The sequence below is a fragment of the Rattus rattus genome, chromosome 1, assembly GCF_011064425.1.
Source record: "Rattus rattus isolate New Zealand chromosome 1, Rrattus_CSIRO_v1, whole genome shotgun sequence".
NCBI classification, from domain to species: domain Eukaryota; kingdom Metazoa; phylum Chordata; class Mammalia; order Rodentia; family Muridae; genus Rattus; species Rattus rattus.
The window spans coordinates 223,366,246-223,385,170 of NC_046154.1; the positions used below are offsets into that span (position 1 = coordinate 223,366,246).

The 18,925-nt window shown below is 36.0% G+C and overlaps 1 protein-coding gene across 2 annotated transcripts in view; it reads right to left on the reverse strand.

The window, feature by feature from the left end:
- The window catches only part of Csmd3 (CUB and Sushi multiple domains 3), a 1,591,133-nt gene that overhangs the window by 1,428,698 nt on the left and 143,510 nt on the right, over positions 1-18,925 (reverse strand). For both annotated transcript variants that reach the window (XM_032915225.1, XM_032915219.1), the window contains exon 3: positions 7,285-7,397. In XM_032915225.1, the coding sequence (XP_032771116.1) occupies positions 7,285-7,397 (113 nt within the window). The remainder of the gene's footprint in view (positions 1-7,284; positions 7,398-18,925) is intronic.

Here is an 18,925-nt window from a genome sequence, read left to right on the forward strand (position 1 = left end):
CACCATTATGGTGAAAAGGGAGGCGTGGGGGTTGGGGTTTAGCTCAGTGGTAGAGCGCTGCCTAGGAAGCATAAGGCCCTGGGTTGGGTCCCCAGCTCGAAAAAAAAAAAAAAAAAAAAAAAAGAAGGAAGAAAAGGGGGAGCGTGAGGGGATAGGGGGCTACTGGAGAGGAAACCGAAACCTGGAAAGGGAAATGTAAATAAATAAATATAAAAAAAAAAAAAAAAAAAAAAAAAGAATCCTGGCTACTGTTCCAGAGGTACTGAGTTCAATTCCCAGCAACCACATGGTGGCTTTCAAACATCTATAGTGAGAACTGGCGCCCTCTTCTGGCCTGCAAGCATGCGTGCAGGCAGAATGCTGTATACATAATAAATCTTAAACAAAAATAAAAATAAATAGATTTCAAGAAAAAAATAAAACAAACCTATGGAGTATCTACAGATAAGCCACTTGTCTCTATTAAGTCTGTCATTACAGGGCAAATTTTATCCAAATTTAATCAAACTGACTGAATAATACCATGTTATAGTTACAAAGTGCTAAGTTCAGTTTTAAAAGGTGATCATCCTTTCTAAACCAGTGTGTATGAAAAGATATTTCTTTCTTTAATCCAGAAACATAGTTATCAGTTCTCTTAAAAAATAGATTCTTTTCTTAAGAAATTCATCCAATCACAGTTTCCCCTCCCCCTGCTTCTCCAAGCTCCCTCCCACCTTCTCTCTTCCCCAGATTCACCTGCCATTCATTTCCTTTCATAAAAAAGCATGTATCCAAGGTGAATATTTTATGGTTGCTGAAAGGACTCTTATGGTAACAAGTAAGCATCAAGTAAGTTTTACAAAGACTTCCCACACTTCCTTAACCACTGTCTCTCAGTGCATTGGGAATATCGCCGGGTGTTTTGGGTCTCCCTAGCAGGGAACAGTTAGCTCAGAGCTGTACATCATGAGCAGACTCTCTTCTCCACCTCTATGATTGTTTTACTCTTTGCATATGGATGTATCATTCTTTCTTTGGTTCACCCTGAACAAGGATGGATGACACAGTGACAGCATTGTGATTCCTGTGAAACCCAAATGAAAAGACAACTATTACATTATTCAGTACGAACAATACTTTGGATGCCCGCTAAAAAGAAATTTCGTATTTGAATAATTCTTAAGCAAAGACAAAATAAATAGCAGGTTATACCTGTTCCTTCACTCAATACTTTTCAAAAAACTTAAATGTACAAAAATGATAATACATGAGAACACATTTGTTATTTATTATTTATATAATACAACATAAGAGATTCTTAGCATAATGTATTGAATGACACTAATTGAACAATATTTTGTTATATATTAAAGTATTTGGAAACAAAAGTTTTAAAACTTATGTTTGAGCAACTTATTATAGTTTAGAAAGAGAGAAATAAGTCACAAAATTTCTAGGCCACCACATGATATATTTTAATGCAATTAACATACAATTTCAATTATAATGATTATCAGAATATAGGTTTTTAAAGTAAAAGTATCTTCATGTATTATTAGAATTAAACTAGTAAGATATTTCAACTAATCTCCATCTTAGCATTCATATAAAACTAGAAACGTATGCAGTTGGCAGATGTAAATCTTTTAGCCACATATTTAAAGGAAGGATATTCATTGCAAAATGTGACTCCAAAAATTACTCATTCTATCCTGAATAATAAAGTCAATCTTTTTGTATCATCTCATCCTTTCTATGTGAAGCACAAAGAGTATGTATTATAAACTTAGTCTTTTGATTGCTGTGTATAATACTAAGGAAGTAAGGATATTTAATAACCCAAAATATTTATTATCATATCTTAATCTCTGATGTAAACAACTATATCTGAAGTAATTAAATAAATCTTGCATCTGCCTTCATGAACTTTCCTATGTTTTATTCCTATGTTTTATTTTATTTATATATGGTCAGCTGTACACTGTGTAAGCTGAGTCTCAATAAACATTCATTACACCATGTCAGGGATGTGCTGAAATTAAAGACAAGTATAAAAAGAGTATAAAACTTATCATGTGACCTTAAGATTCTTGCAGATTATTGCAAGTAAAATATTCAAAACCAAGAGAACCAAATTGAGAAAAGGTACTGACACTCTGACTATACAAACAAATGTTATAACACTGAGTTCAACTATGTATTTTTTAAAATTATTTTCAGAAATTGATGGCATTTGTTACACAGAATGTCCTGAGCAAAATGGAGAGACTTGAGTGAAGCTGGCATCATTTAAAAACCATCCTTCATAAGAAATATAAAATGTTCATATGAAATTTCTGTAAATTCACACAACTCGTTACTAGACAAGACTAGAGATTCAGAAAATGCTGGAGACTGTCCTGCTACACTTTGCCAAAATATGATACATATAAAATGTAACCTCTTACTTCTAACATTATTTAAACCATTGAAACTTCTTTGTAAATAATATAAAATATGTTTAACTTAGATATTGAGACCCAACATGAAAATAAATAAATCTACATCTATATATTCAAATCTGTATTTTATTACAATATTATGTTTATGACATAGACTGATCCTGCTTAGAAATTTCTTTTTATTTCTCCCATTCCTCCTATTTTCATGTCCCCAATCCAGATATACTCCCTTTTCTTCTCTCATTAGAAATAAACAGGCTTCTAAGGGATAATAATAGAATAATAGAAAATAAAAACAGACCAAAGATGCTGAAATAAGACAAAGAAACAAAAGGAAAGGAGGCCAAGAAAACACATAAAAAAATCGTATGTAAACATGGACACCCACTCCCTGTCACACATTCAAGAATACTATAGACACATTACTCTGGAGCCATAATATATACCAAAGGGCTTGAAGGGTGAACAAAAAGAAAAAGGAAAATTAAATAAAAATTAAAAATTAAGACATTAAAAAAAGCCTCAACAGCATTTATCATAAATTGTCTGTCTGCCAAGAATTTAACTTTGGAATTAGAGTATTTCAATGGATAAATTCATCTGCTCTGTGTAAACCTAAAGGCAAAAGAATTCAGTCTGTGCAATAGGCAATGAACAAGGATGCTGCCTTCACATGGATGAAAGTTCGTGCGCTATGTTTTCCGAATCATAGCATCTGTCTTTATAAAATATGTTTAACAAATAACTTAATATTTGCAACGTTACAGCACAGAATACTCTGGCTGCGACTCAACTGTTTTGCCAAAGAATGACTGACTTGATTGTGATTTATATGCAGTTGCTCAAAATCGTGCTTAGACTTTTAAAGCTTAATAATTTAAAAATTCTATAATTCCAAACAAACATTAAGGTGCATTGATCTTCTCAGGGGGATAAGGATGATCTGTATGATAGGTGAGTGGAATCTAAATAATCTAACTATTTTTTTATTTGTGAAGCATTTATTAAAACAGTTTTGTGGCATTTTAAAACGTTAAAACTGATGTATTTATCTTTAATTTTTTTCAAAAATTTTTAGCACCTATTGAGAATTGTTCTGATTTTAGCAATACTTTTGTACTACCATGTACTTGATCAGAATTGCTTAAGTTCCCATTAAACTTCTCAAAACTATACAAAGATTGCAATGGCAGAACATTTCAATAAACTTTTGAAACTGCTCAGCGCTATATTTTTCCAATTCTTGCTTTTTGAAAAATACTGTGGTATCTTCCAGAATGAGAAAAGTCACTTCACACCATTGTGACTAGACAGCAAAAAATTTTCTGTGAATGCCGCACATTAGCGTTGTCCGCCACATCTCATGCTTCTGAATTAAAATATGAAAATGATGGTGATCAACACAGAGCCGGACACATGTTCAAGGTACAGAGAATAAGAGACCGCTGGAGGCTTAGCCCTGAATAGAACGTATCTACAGATCTCCCTCCTTGCCAGTGTCTTTTGGATACAGCAGAACAGCTGCACATATGAATGCACAGCGGTTGTGACAGCATGAACAAACCCTAGCAAGCTTGAGCCAGATCTCGTCTCAGCATGGAGAGGGGAGCTGAGCGCTGAGTGTCACCCCTAGCCGAGTAGCTATTGGCAATTGTTAGCTGCAAGAAGAGGAAGAGGCAATTTTCTCCAAGAGTGGAGCCTCTGGTAAATCAAACACTCTGCAGTGAACAAACACACATCCAATAGCATCTGGCAAGAACAAATTGGTCTTGATGGGGGAAAAAAATGGAAAAAAACTCTATGCAAATTTGATGGGATTAGGACTGAGACAGTATGAGACAATAGGAATGGAGACATGGATTTGGGAGGAGTTACAGTAGAAGTAGGAATGTGATCAAATCACATGAAATTCCCAAAGAACAAAAACAAACAAACAAACAAACAAAAAACAAGCAAAAATACCTATTCTTAAAGAGGCTAAAAGTTTCAAATGTGTTCATCATATGTAGAAAGGCATAAGAACCTTATTCACAATTAGGCTTATTAAAAAAATACATTTCTTATTAACTTTACTCTTACCAATTTTCAAAAATCATTTAGCTACATAGTACAACTACATAGTAGGTATTGGTGTTTCTCAAACTCATTGTTTCAATGAACAGAAGGGTCTTTTTCTTCCTGTTTAAAAATACCACTAAAATACATATGAGAGAAAATTCTATAAATAAATGATTCCAACAATGATGAGAAATCCAAGATAATGAGAGATAATAATGAGGAAAATAAACACCTGGATATTGAGAGTAAAAATGTTTTTATGAATTGCATACATCACAGCTTGACTCTAAGACATCCACTAATTAAATATTTTCATTCCATGGTGAAGAGTATCCTGATGTGTATCTTACAGATGACAGGAGAATGGCACCCTCCCTTGTTTAATGTAATGATCTACAGTAGTCTAATGAAAGTTAGAGATGATACAAATCCTCTGGCACAATGACTGCAGTTGGATTTATATTTTTCAGTCATTTATTTCACACTGGAAAAATTGATTAGAACTGCTTGATAATTCAATTCTATTCAAGGGAAAAACACATGGGATTTGGTGAGTATTACCACAATCTTTTGTTCTCTTACTTTGGAAGTAATCAGATCTAACTAAAAATACCCAGTGGCAGTGTCAGAGTGATCAGTGAGCCCATGGCTGGTGCTGAGACCCATGAATCATGGTAACAGGAGACGTGTATGTACTAGGCACTCGTGGCTTCCAACTTGGATGAAGCCTTGAAGGATTATAGTCCTGGATACACTTCAAAGTTCAGGTCTTTCTGGACCAATTAATGAGAGTTCAGCTCACATTTTCACTTTCTGAGACCCTGAGCAAATAATCCAACAGAGATCTTTGAGATTTTTCACATATAGAGCTATAGGATTGCTTTCTGTGTGCTCTATTGAACTTGGAGAATTACAGTAAATTGTTATTGAAGTTCAAGAAACATAAGACACATGGCAAAGATACCAACGTGTGGTAGCCAATCCCACACTGCTATTTGAATATGTTATATATTTACAGTTGGAACATTTCAAAAGTATATTTGAAAATTATAAAAAATATGTCGCTTTTCCTAAAGAAAAAAAATAAGACAGAAACTTACAGGGAGCAAAACACTGCAGAATTAGGAGTCATGTTTATAATAGTGATGATAGCTATTGAAACATTTTGGAAAATGAATTTATAAAACTTGACAGCTAAACTAGAAAACATGCTAATGTCAAAACTCACCAGCTGCTCTTATATTTTTAATATACTTTGTACTTGTTTGAAGTGTAAACTACACTAAAAATAACTGTAGCTTAATGAAAAGAATATAAGATTTTTCTGAATAATCACCTAGAAAATATTTGCATTCTTAAAATCATAAGTAGTGTCAAAATTACACTTAAACTTTTGCAATTATGGTAATGAATATTATGAATTAACTTGTCAAGATTAATAAAAATACCTTGCAAAAGATTACAATGAAGATTGAATTCATTTTTCTTTGAAAAGGAAGAATTCAGAAGTGTAAGCCACAAAAAACTATTCAAAGCTTATACATATGTTGATATTTCAGATAAAGTTTGGAAAGATTTTATTTCCCTGGTACACTATATTTTTGAAGAAGAGGAGGAAGAGAACAAGGAGGAGAAAAAAACCAGCTCTGTATCAGATAACATTTATTTTGCAACTTTCTCAGATACAAAATGCTTTTATTTGGGCTCTTGCTTTTGTGCTTCTTTCAAGACTGTTTTGTAGTATATTCTTTAAACATTCTATTATACACTGCATTAGTATACAGGTTAGGAAATGATAGAATGTCACTACAGTTAAGGGGTAGATTCCACTCATTAATATAAGGATTTTTGATAAATAATAAACAGAAAATTATTAATCTTGGACTTCTAACAGAAATATTCAAGAATAGATTTTTAACCAGTAAAAGTTTTATTCACTTAAAAATATGTATTTCTATACATTTAGAATCCTCAGCAGAACTGGGGTTTCTCTATACCACCCCATTACTCATTGATATACTACCATTATTATTATTATTATTATTATTATTATTATTATTATTATATTTAATCATTTTTACAGTCCAGTCATTATCCCCCTCCCAGTCTTTCCCCAACAGTTTCTCATCCCATTCCTCCTTGTCCCGCTGCGTCTCCAAGAGGATGTACCAGCTCCTCACTCCCACCAGACCTCCCCATTAATCCTTAAGTAAACAGGAACATTGTTTCTTTTCTGAGGATTAGTTTTGCTGTGAAAACATAGAAGCTAGTAACATCAGATGTTTATAGTACTTTAGTGATGATAAGAAAATACATTCCTGGTGTTTAACTGATCTGATACCCTCCTCTGGCCACCACTGATACTGCATATCTATGGTACACATACACAAAATAAAAATAAATAAATCTTTTTTTCTTTTTTTATTGGTTTTTTTATTTACATTTCACATGTTATCTCCTTCCCCCTACCCAACCACCCACCCCTCCTGCCTCTCAGCCCTGATGTTTCCCTATACTATGGGGTCCAGCCTTGGGAGGACCAAGGCTTCTCCTTTCTTTGGTGCCCAACAAGACCATCCTTTGCTACATATGCAGCTGGAGCAATGGATCTGTCCATGTGTACTCTTTGGATGGTGGTTTAATTTTTTTAAAAAAAAGCCATCTCTTTACAAGATTTGGGACAAATATGTGAACACCAACATTCTTTATGCTTCTATGGTAAGTAGTCTTCCATTATCACACTCGGAGAACTCCTGTTTACATATGTATGGGAATTGGTATCTTTTATATTATCATCACTTACCTTCATAATATACTTTAAATCCGTGAGCACTAACAGCAAAGTCACTGGTCAACCGTAGTGAGAACACGGATTTGGTACTTGTCACTGGTGGTGGTAGGTGGAATCCTGTTAACCTAAAAAGCAAAATGTAATTCTTAGCTGTGTAGTCATTAACAGGGTTTCCAGAAGGATTAGAAGGCATGTTATCAAATTCCTTTTGTACTGTTTATTCATGCACGCAGATATTAAAATTCCAATTATTATAAATTAGGCATCAAGATACATTATATCGACTAAATTTTACTCACATACGTGTATTGCTTTTTATAATATCTATCAACGGTATTATTTATACTAAAAATCTCTTGAACTAATGTTCAAGCTTTGGGAATGAGAAATGTGCCAATTTGTGTTTAAGACTATTGTGGGTCATTAGTTTTAGTAAGTGATCCTTTAGAAGAAAATTTCATTAAATACATGATTTGTGTAATGGTTATAATGTGTGCGTAGATCATTGTCCTTGAACTAAAAAATTAGAAGATAGGGACAGAAAGGTATATAAAAGAAAGTAGAAATCAAGTGCATGTAACAATAATTTAAACTCATTATTTTTCCTGATATAAATGATATTCTATGACAAAAAAGCAGCTAATTCTGTTGCCAGTTCAGAAATATATATGCTTCCCCATAAGACAACACATATTTTTATAGGCTCAAGAGTGTTTTATGCATAGTTTGTAATTTCTTTTTTGATTTGTTAAGGAGTAATATGTGATTTGCTATAATGACATTAGTTATTTATAACTACAGGTTAATTATAGTTATAATTCATTGATAAATTATGACATACTTTAGTGCAACTACTGCATTACTTCTTCCTTAATATCAGTAAAGGATTAAAGTGACTAGTTACTGCTAGTATTTGTTCAAAGCCACTCCTTTAACTGTGATAACATGACACAAAGTTTAAATGTCATTATTTTTGTACTTTGACTGAAATGTCAGTGCAATAAAAGTAGCAAATAGTATCCACTAGTATTAATGGCAATTGTTTTAACTGTGGACCTTTTGATAATGTCCTTTTACCTTCGGAGCTTAATGTATCATATTTTGAGAAGCATGGTTTTTGAAGAATTCATAGCATAGGTGTTGTATATTCATGAAGACTCCAGTAGTAGAGGAAGGCTTCCCTGCTGTGGACTGCCATTGTAAATTTTGTAAACCCTCAAGGCAATAAAGTGGTCCTGTCCCTGTCTGAAAAACTCCTGCAACCAGGCCCCTCCTCTAGACCATCCAAATTGTCAAAACTGCATTTCCAGCCCCTGTAACTGCCACAAAGGTCCTCTCCAGCCCCTCAATAGGACCCTTCACATATTACACTAATTTTAGGGAAAAAGTCTGAACCAAATGCCACTGATCCCTGAGCAGATAAACCCATCAATCCCTAAGTTTCCCACAAAACCCACCAACTCCTGAGTACAAAAACTCAACAATTCTGAACATGAAAACACACACACACACACACACACACACACACACACACTGGAAATTTCTACTCTGGAAAGCACTACCACCACAAGAAACCCTATTATAAAGGCTGGGTCTGCTCAGTTCCCAGTTGACATCTCTTTGTAGCAGCAGCAGCCCTCCATGTATTTGTCTCTCCATATTCTAGAACTTCCCAATAAATCCCTTTTTATAAGTTTGCTGTCTGGTATGACTCATCAGAAGAAGCCAAGAACAGAAGAATAGAAGAAGCAAAGGAGTGGAGTGGGGCTGAGGTCCCTGGGTTCCTCTGCTCGGTCTGGGATACCTTCCCCTGGGAGCTAAAACGCCTCTGTTGAGGAAACTTCCTCGGAGCTGTGTGGTTCCTGGGCTTCCATGTCTCAGGATACTCTTAAATGGTGTAAGATCTTCCTTCAGGCTGCATGGTTCCTGGACTCCAAGTCTATACATATGTTTCCAACCAAGCAGAAAGGCCAACGGCATGTATATATACTTGTAATAATTCATCCTACCCTATGACATATTTAAGTTCTTTAGACTTTGTCTAATATATTTCAGACTTGTAAACATTTTTTTACATTTCAGGATGCATTCATAGCTTTGAATTCCTCTCTTGCTATGTAAGCTGATCCCTTAAGTTATATAATAAAACCATTTTGTAAAATAATAAGTTTGTGGTATGTGTTTGTGTGTGTGTGTGTGTGTGTGTGTGTGTGTGTGTGTGTGTGTGTGTGTGTTTTATGTACACTGGGAGAATAGGTTTGAAAATGTTCTTGCTGGTACTTCTGCACATGTATGCATATGGAGGCCAAGCATAAATATTGAATGTCTTTCTTGATCATGATCAAGATCAATCAATATTACTTGATTATTTACTTGGAGGAAGTGCTCTCTCACTGAACCTGGGACTCCCTAATGAGTCTGGCTGGCCAACAAGTTCAAGGAATCTTCTCTTCTTCCAAGGTTCCACTCTTCAGCACTGGTGTTTGAGACATGCACTGGTACTACTGGGTTTAACATGAGTGGGGCAACCCAAAATCAGGCCACCATGCTTGGGCCAAAGGCTTTATAAACTGCACTATTAACCCAGACCTTTCTATTGTGAGTTGTTTCCTTGGCAAATGCTTAGAGTTGTATCTGTTATCAGAAGCATATATCTGTACTTAATATTTTTAATGATGTATATATTATTTTTATTAATTCCACATAACATTCTCGCTATGACTAAGATATTTAGAACTCACTAACATTGTCTTTATGTATCAAATATTTCAAAACTTTGTAATGAAGAATAGGTGAACTCTGTTTGTATCCCTGGTTCTAGTTCCCACAAACTGATACAATGCTTATAATCACCACACACTTACACTGGTCTTCCCAGAGCACGGCTTAGCTGATTCTTTGCTTAGTGTCTTATAACTTACTATTAAGGTGTCCCATAGCCTTAAGGGCTTTCTGGAGGCTCTGAAGTATATCACCCTCTAATCAAAAACAGTAAGTCTGTTGCCAGAATTCAGCTTCATGTATTTGTATAATTAAGATCTCTGACTCCTTTATGGATGAATAGTTGAATTCTTTCCAAACATAGAACATTGTCTGTGTCTATTACTTCTTTTATGGTCAAAGCTCTCTACATGTAAATTCTAAATGAATTAAATTATGTTAAATGGATCTTCTTGTTTAACATATATAATCTGTATTCCACCTGTAAGTTTTCCTGTGCCATGCTATCAAATATTTTCAATTGTTTTTATAGAACCAATATTCTGTCACACTTAATTATTAGTTAGCACTTGCTAGATACGATATTTCAAATTAAAACTTTAAATAGCTTTAACTGAATATTTAAGGTAAATGTAGCTTCTAAATTTGGGGAAATAATAACTGGAAGAAATATGAATACACCACAGAATATGATTTTTTTTCTCTTACTTTTTGTTTTTATATAATGCTATATAAATAAAAAGCACACACGTTGAACTGATATAATATAATATTTCAGATTAAGGAATAAAAAATATTGCTTGGGCTGACTGAATTTGTTTTCATAGTCTGTTTGTTTATTGCCCCTCCGAAAAGATGAAGCCATCATCCGACTTCTACCAATAGATTGTTACTTCAAGATTAAAACGTACTGAAACATAAAATTATCTCCTGCTTCTAATTCATTACTTGATTTATTATTATATTTTGTCCTCATGACTACAGTAGATTGAGTCATTGATCACTGTTATACAGCATTCATTCATGAATATTCATTATTTATTTCCCAGAATTGAGGTGCAGACATTGTTGAGTAAAGAACTGTATAAAACAACATTATTAAGTAAATATTATATATTGCAAATCATATGTATAACTCTTGTGGAAGAATACGTAGGTAAAAGTACAGTTGAGATTGTTATCTTAATACAAGTGAAGACAGGCACAATATAAAGCAAGGCATGTGATTTGGCAGTGAAAAAGTAAAACAGGGACAGAATGTGGTAAGGCAGCAGAGAGGGGAAAGAGAAGAACCAAAATGGAGAAAGAGAAGGACAACCCAGATCTGTATGGTCTTAAATGGCCACAGGTACAAGGGATGGATTTTTATAGGACAATTTGTCTTATCTAGGTGGGAAGTTTATATCATTATCAATTGTTTGTGAGTTTGTTATGTGGACATTTTGTGGATTGAGAATTTAAGGTATAAATCTGGTAGCTAAATTACAAGCTTATTGAGTTTTGATTTGAACAGGTAACTGGGACTGTAACCACAGGGGGCAGATGCTGTGAATCTGAGCAGAGTCCTCCGTAAGAGAGCCTTGAGATAGGCAAACTCTGTATGGACATGGTGACAACCTGCCTGGGGAACTAGATGATAGAGTTGCAAGACGGTAGCCACTGCGGGTTCAGATAGTAGTAGCGTGTGGCAGCATGGAATGGAGATTGGGAGCTTAGCGGGTGAGATGCTTTGCTGACTGAGATGGAAACACCTGGCAGATGACACTGGCCCACCGGAGCTGGCTGTAGAGACTGTATATATATATATATGGAATCTCTATATATTTACTGCAACATACAGTGTCATCATTAATACTTCCTCACTCAAAATGTTCCTGTATAGCTGGGTATGAGTACAAGTGTTGCACAATTACAGCTATCGCTCTGTGCCAAGTTGGACTTAATGTACACTCAACGGGAGGGAGGGGAAATACCTGCTACTCTAAACCTAACATCTGAGGGCTAGTCTCTTAAGTAAGATAAATATCTTAAACAGGAACCTGTTACTGCCTCTTTACAAAAGCATTGAAATTACTAACTGCATGCTAAATATTCACCTTCATACATACAGATAAATGTCACCAAAGAAACTTCTTATTTCAAATACAGAGATCATGGTGTGTCCAGACCAATGCATGCATCTATAACACAGTTTCTTCACCTTAGGATCAGGGAACATCTTGAAAGAGGGAGCAGGAAGATTTTAAGAGATAGGAGCCCAGGAAACCTACTATGAGATTGTATCTTTCAGAAATGAGAAGAACCATGGTACTTCAAGAATGTGACTGCCTAAGAAGAATAGAACACATACGCCACCATTTGACATGCTAATGTGGAAGGCAGAAATTTTATGGGGCCCCATCCCAAAGAAAAATATGGATTATGAATATGAATGAATAAAAATTGGGACATGCACATGGAAGGTATCATGGGAAGAAAGAAAAGGTGGGAATTATGTAATAATTACATTTTAATTTTAAAAAGCAAAATTTATAAATACTTTTAAAACCCATTTCCCTCATTGAAGTGTCCACATTGTTTTCCAACATCAAACCAGAAACTCTCTCAGAAATATGTGAAATCCAAATATTTATAATGGAGAAAACTATCAGAAAAACTTGTCAAATCAAAACCAGACAACCAAATCTGACTGATGGTCTTTGAATCCAGGCTTAGATCCACACAACTCTTTAATGTGTTGCCTTACATGGCTAATGGAACATTACGGACATAATCAAGAAATACAGAGTGGGAAGTCATGCTGTATCATTTGAATAGCTCCCGGGGATTCACGGAGTAGAGGCAGTGGTTCAAGGGAAAGACTGAATTGCAGAATCAAACGTGAGAGTGATACAATTCCTGACTTTGAAGATAGAAGAAGGATATAAGTCATGTCATGTCAGGTAGCCAGGAGGACGTGGAAGTGCAGGGAAACAAACCATCAAACCCTTACGCACACACAAATGGAGCCCTGAGTATCTAATTTCAACTCAATGAAGTCCTACTTGGAACGCAGCCCCACAGTCACACAAGGATGCACCCATGTTATTAGGCTACCACATTGGTAGGAACTGTCCCAGTCACGAGAACTAGTGCACAGCTCTCCTTTTTACTCCAGAAACAAAATCTTTAAATATCTACATAAATATCAGTGATCCCTCTAATTCTCCATAGAATCCCTTTGGAACCTACTGGCTACTTTGAAGCTTGAGGATTCAGAAAATGTTTCTCAATATTTACTTGTTTATAATTTTAAAATATCTCCAGATTTGATGAATATACATTTTTTATCACAAAAAATCATGATAAACAAGGAAAGATTTAAAAATCCTTGATCAAGTTCACAGTAAAATAATTTATAAGAATAAGATATTATCATTATTTTTCTTCTTATATATTTTATATTTTAGTTATTGTTTAAATTATTTATTTACAATTCAAATCATCAGATAAGCTTATCAATGGAATGAAATTCAGACCCAGATGTGAATCCCCATCCTTCTAATTCTTTTATACTGAAGGCAGAAATACACATTTAAACAGAGAGCATCCTTAAACAATGTTGCTGTTGAAACTGGATGTCTACATGTAAGAAAGTTTAAATAAATCTATAAATACGTCCCTGCACAAAACTCAAACCCTAATGGATCAAAATCTCAACATAATGCTAGATATACTGAACCTGTTAATAAACAAAGTAGGGAAGAGCCTTGAAGTTATTGTCATAGGAGAAGATGTTCCTTTTTTTAGTTATTTTACTAATTTACATTTCAAATGTTAACCCCCTTCCCAGTTTCCCCTCCACAAACCCCTATCCCATCATCCTCCCCCATGCTTCTATGAGGGAGCTCCTCAACTCACCCACTCCTGCCTCACCACTTTAACACTCCCCTACACTGGAGCATGAGTCTCCACAGGATCAAGTGTCTTCCCTCCCATTGATGACAGATAAGGCTATCCTCTGTTACATAAGCAGTTGAAGCCATGGGTCCCTCCATGTATACTCTTTGTTGGTTTAGTCCTATAAGTTCTGGGGGGTGGGGAAATCTGATTAGTTTACTCTTGCTGTTCTTTCTGTGGGGTTGCAAACCCTTTCAGCTTCTTCAGTCCTCCTCTATTGGGGTCCCTGCACTCAATCCAAAGGTTGACTTCAAGCATTTGCATCTGGATTGATCAGGCTCTGGCAGAGCCTCTCAGAAGACAACTATACCAGACTCCTGTCAGCAAGCACTTCTTGGCATCAGCAATAGTGTCTGGGTCTGTTGTCTGCAGTTGGGAGGGAACCCTAATGAGTGGCCCCACTCCTCAACTGGGCCAAGCCTATTCACTAGATGTGATCTCAACAGGTTCTCTCTCCCCTTTGATGGGTATTTTGACTAATGTCCTCCCTGTTGGACCCTGGGAGCCTCTTGGGTCCCTGTCATCTGTGACTTGCTAAAAGCTACTCCCAGTTCCCCATCCCCCACTGCTATAGAGCTCCATTCAAATTCCTGATCCTCTGTACTTCTCCCTGCCTCCTCATCTCCCCCCACAGCTAACCCTGCCCCCCTTTCCCTTTCCCTTTCTCTCTCCTTTCCAGATCCCTCCTTCCCTCTACCTCCCCTGATTATTTTCTCCCCCCTTCTGAGTAGCACCAAAGCATCCACACTTTGGTCCTCCTTCATCTTATGTTTCACTTGGTTGATGAGTTATTTCATGGGCATTCTGAAGCTCAGAATACCCTACTTTTCTTTCCAGCTTTATGCATATGAATATTTTATCTGCAGAATGTCTGTGTACCATGTGGTTACCTGGTGCCCATGGAAGCCAGAAAAAGGCATCAGATTTCCTGGATCTGGAATTACACAGTTTTAAGTCATCATGTTGGTGCTTGGATGTGAACCTCAGTTTTCTGAAAGAGCAACCAGTGTTCTTAACCACTAAAAACACATCTCTAACTACAGACCAACATCTAGCTTGTCTAGTGAAACCCCAGATCAGCCTTCCTTTGTCTTTATAATACTAATTAAAACATTAAAAATTTACATGCAAATGTGCATATTAACTTATACATGATTTATATTCGACTACAAATTTACACTCACCCAGATATGTAAATAATCTATTATTTCAACTTTAGAAAAAATTTATCAGAATTTTCCAACATAGTAGAGGTAACATGAAAATTATTTTACAGTAAAGGCTACTTGTCTGTAACTATACATAAGTAATCATCATGTACTGAAATGATGAATATAAAGACATTTATTTTTTGCATTTTAGTTCAGATAGTAAAGGAAGAATAAGATAGTTATATCATGGGTATTTACAATGACTTGTGTTTTCTGTTCTGTAAGACTAGATTTGGGAAAGCATAAGGTTCTGCATCCCATAAAAATTCATCTAATTATTTTCCATTATAGGTTATATTTAATTAGTGTTCCTATTTCTCATTTGGACTTTAAGAAGACAGTTTGATGATCTTACTAGTCTACCATTCATGGTTCAGTTAAAGCCTATCACAAAAGAATCCCTAGTAAGTACTTGTTCAATTAATTCATTGAACTGGCTATTCATATTTAACCCCAAATTATGGGATCTTTGCTGAACAGAGGGCAGAAAGAATAAGAGATGGTGGATTATATCAGGGAAGTTATGTTTGAGACACAACAGTGCAGATGCCCACGTTCTCACAATCATTTTGACAGGTGAATACAACCTATGCAAGCTTCAGCCAGACAAGAACATCCCAGCATAGATGCCAAGAAAGTATATATGCAACCCAGCCACTAACTGAGGAGCTGTTGGTATTTGCTGGCTACTGGGAGAGAAAGGGTAAGATTGTATGTTCTGTAATTATTTGTCCTCTACTCTGCTGATCACCCAGAAAAGGACCCAATCCTAAGACTAGCTATAAAACAGAAACTGGACATGATAAGAAGAGAGAGAGAGAGAGAGAGAGAGAGAGAGAGAGAGAGAGAGAGAGAGAGAATGAATACTGGGAACCAGTGGCTTAAAGTTACATTGTTTTTAAAATTTATGTTCTAATCTGTGTCAAATATTTGTCAGGTTTCCTTCAGGTTTATGAGGAAATGAAGATGAATTAGAAATAAATTCTACCTTCATTGAAAAAAATCATTTGTCTCATGGAAAATCATAGTGAAGAGAGAAATGAATTGGGGTCAGAAGTTATGTTTGTTTCTATGCCCCAGTGGATGCCAGCTGAATGAATTTAAACAGCTTATACTGATTTCTGAGCTGTCATTTCTTCAACGACAAACCATGGAAAATATGGTTGCACTGTACAACCTTCTTTAAGGAAATTGTCACCCACAGTACCACTCCATCATATATCCCTGAGAGAAAACATAAATGATGCTATACCACTATATCACATATTCCTGTGAAAGAAACATAAATGATAGCATAAATATCTAATAACACATAATAGAGTTAATTCCCATAATGTCTGAATCAGTACAAATGACTTTCTAGAAAATACCTTTAACCAATATACATTATGATTTTATACTACCTAGAAAACATGGATATAAGTGAAATCCAAATATATTTGCATTTATAATATATTGGAAAATATAAATTCAGGACTCATAATGTAAAGCTTAGAATCACATCAGTTTTGAGTCTGGGTTTGGAGTCTGAAAATGGAATGGATCCCATGGTGGGGCAGACTCTGGATGGGCTTTCTGTCAGTCTCTGCTCTACTCTTTGTCCCTGTGTTTCTTTAGAAAGGAACAATTCTGTATGAATAGTTTTGAGATGGGTGGGTGGGTGACCCCATCCCTCAACTGAGGGCTGTGCCTAACCTTTGGATATGGTCTCTTCAGCTTCTCTCTCCTTTTTTTTGTTCAGCTACTGTCATCCCCATTGGGTCCTGAGAGCCTCTTACTTTCCTGTCATCTGGGACTTTCTATCGTCACCCCTAGATTCCCCTATACCACTCCTGGGCATATACCCAAAGATACTCCTACATATAACATATAACACATGTTTTGCTATATTCATAGAGCCTTATTTACAATAGTTAGAAGCTGGAAAAAAAACCAGATGTCCATCAATGGAGGAATGGATAAAGGAAATGTGAAATATTTACACAATGGAATATTACTCAGTTATTGAAAACAATGAGTTCATGACATTCTTAGGCAAATGGATGGAACTAGAAAATATCATCCTGAGTGAGATAACCCAGTCACAATAGAACACACATTGTATGCACTCACTGATAAGTTGATATTAGGCAAAAAGCTCAGATTACCCACAATACAACTCACAGTCCATATGAAGCTCAAGAAGAAAGAAGACCAAAGAGGGGATGTTTCAGTCCTACTCAGAAGGGAAAACTAAATATTCACTGGAAATAGAGGGAGGGAGGGAGGTGGGAGGGAGAGGGAGGGAAGGAAAAGGGAGGCAGAATCAGGTGTGGGAAGAGATGGGGGAAAAGTACAGGGGGTCATGAAAGACTTTATAAACAGAACATTATTAGTATGGGCACTAAGATCTATTAACAAATGACACCTCGTGACAATGAGAAGGTTTTTTACTGCAAAAGACAAAGCAGCAGTCCACAAAACAGGAAGAGATTTTTACCAAATAGTCACGTGGCATTGTCGTGTGTGTGTGTGTGTGTGTGTGTGTGTGTGTATGTGTAATAATAATAAACTCAAAAACTGAATATCAAGAAAACAAATAATCCAATTTAAATAAGGATACAGAGAAAAGGGAACACTCCTCCATTGCTGGTGGGATTGCAAACTTGTAAAACCAGGCTGGAAATCAATCTGTTGGCTCCTCAGAAAATTAGAAATAGTTTGACATGAAGACCCAGCTCTACCACTCCTGGCACATGCACAAAAGATGTTCTAATGCACCACAAGGACGGATGTTCCACTATGCTCATAACACCCTTATTTATAATAGCCAGAAGCTGGAAGCAATCCAGATATACCTCAACCAAAGAATGGATACAGAAAATGGTTTTAATTTATGTAATGGAATACTACTCAGCTATTATAAATGAGGACATCATATATTTTAAAGACCAAATGGATGGAAGTAGAAAATATCATCCTGAGTGATGTAACCCAGAACCAAAGGACATATGTTGGTATGTACTAAGTGTTTATTAGCCAAAACGTTCAGAATACACATGATACAACTCATATCATTTAGGAAGCTAAAGAAGAAGGAAGGCCCACGTGTGGATGCTTCCATCCCACTTAGAAAGTAGAACAAAACAATCACAGGAGGCAGAGGGAGTGAGGGACCTGGGTGGGACAGGGGAGGGGAAAGGGTAAACAGGATCACATAGGGGGAGAAACAGAATAGAAGCCCAGAGGGCCAGGAGAATGATTGAAAATACACATCCGTATGGCTGAGGGGCAGAAGGAACCTCTAGAAAGTCCCAGAGACCTGGGATGTGAGAGGCTCCCAAGCCAAAATGGCAACAGTAGAGAGATAGAACCTGAAGAGACTACCTGTAGTAGGTAGGCATGGTCCCCAGTTGAGGCATGGAACCACCTACCCCATCTTCAAAATTTTGACACAGAATTGTCCCTGTCTAAAGGAAATACAGGGACAAAAATGGAAGAGAGACTGAAGAAAAGGCCTTCCAGTGACCAGCCCATGGGCAGGCATCAAACCCTGACACTAATACTGATGTCACATTGTGCTAACACACAGCACTTCTTTCAGAGGCTTTACTAAGATAAATCCAGATACTTACAAGGAACCATTTTATTGAGGTCAGGGACCACTATAGAAGAGTTAGAGGAAGGACTAAATAAGGAGCTAAAGAGGAAACAACCCCATAATAAGAAAAACAATATCAAAATCTCAGACTACTCAGAGCTCCCAGATATTAAGACACCAATCAAAGAGCATACATGAACTT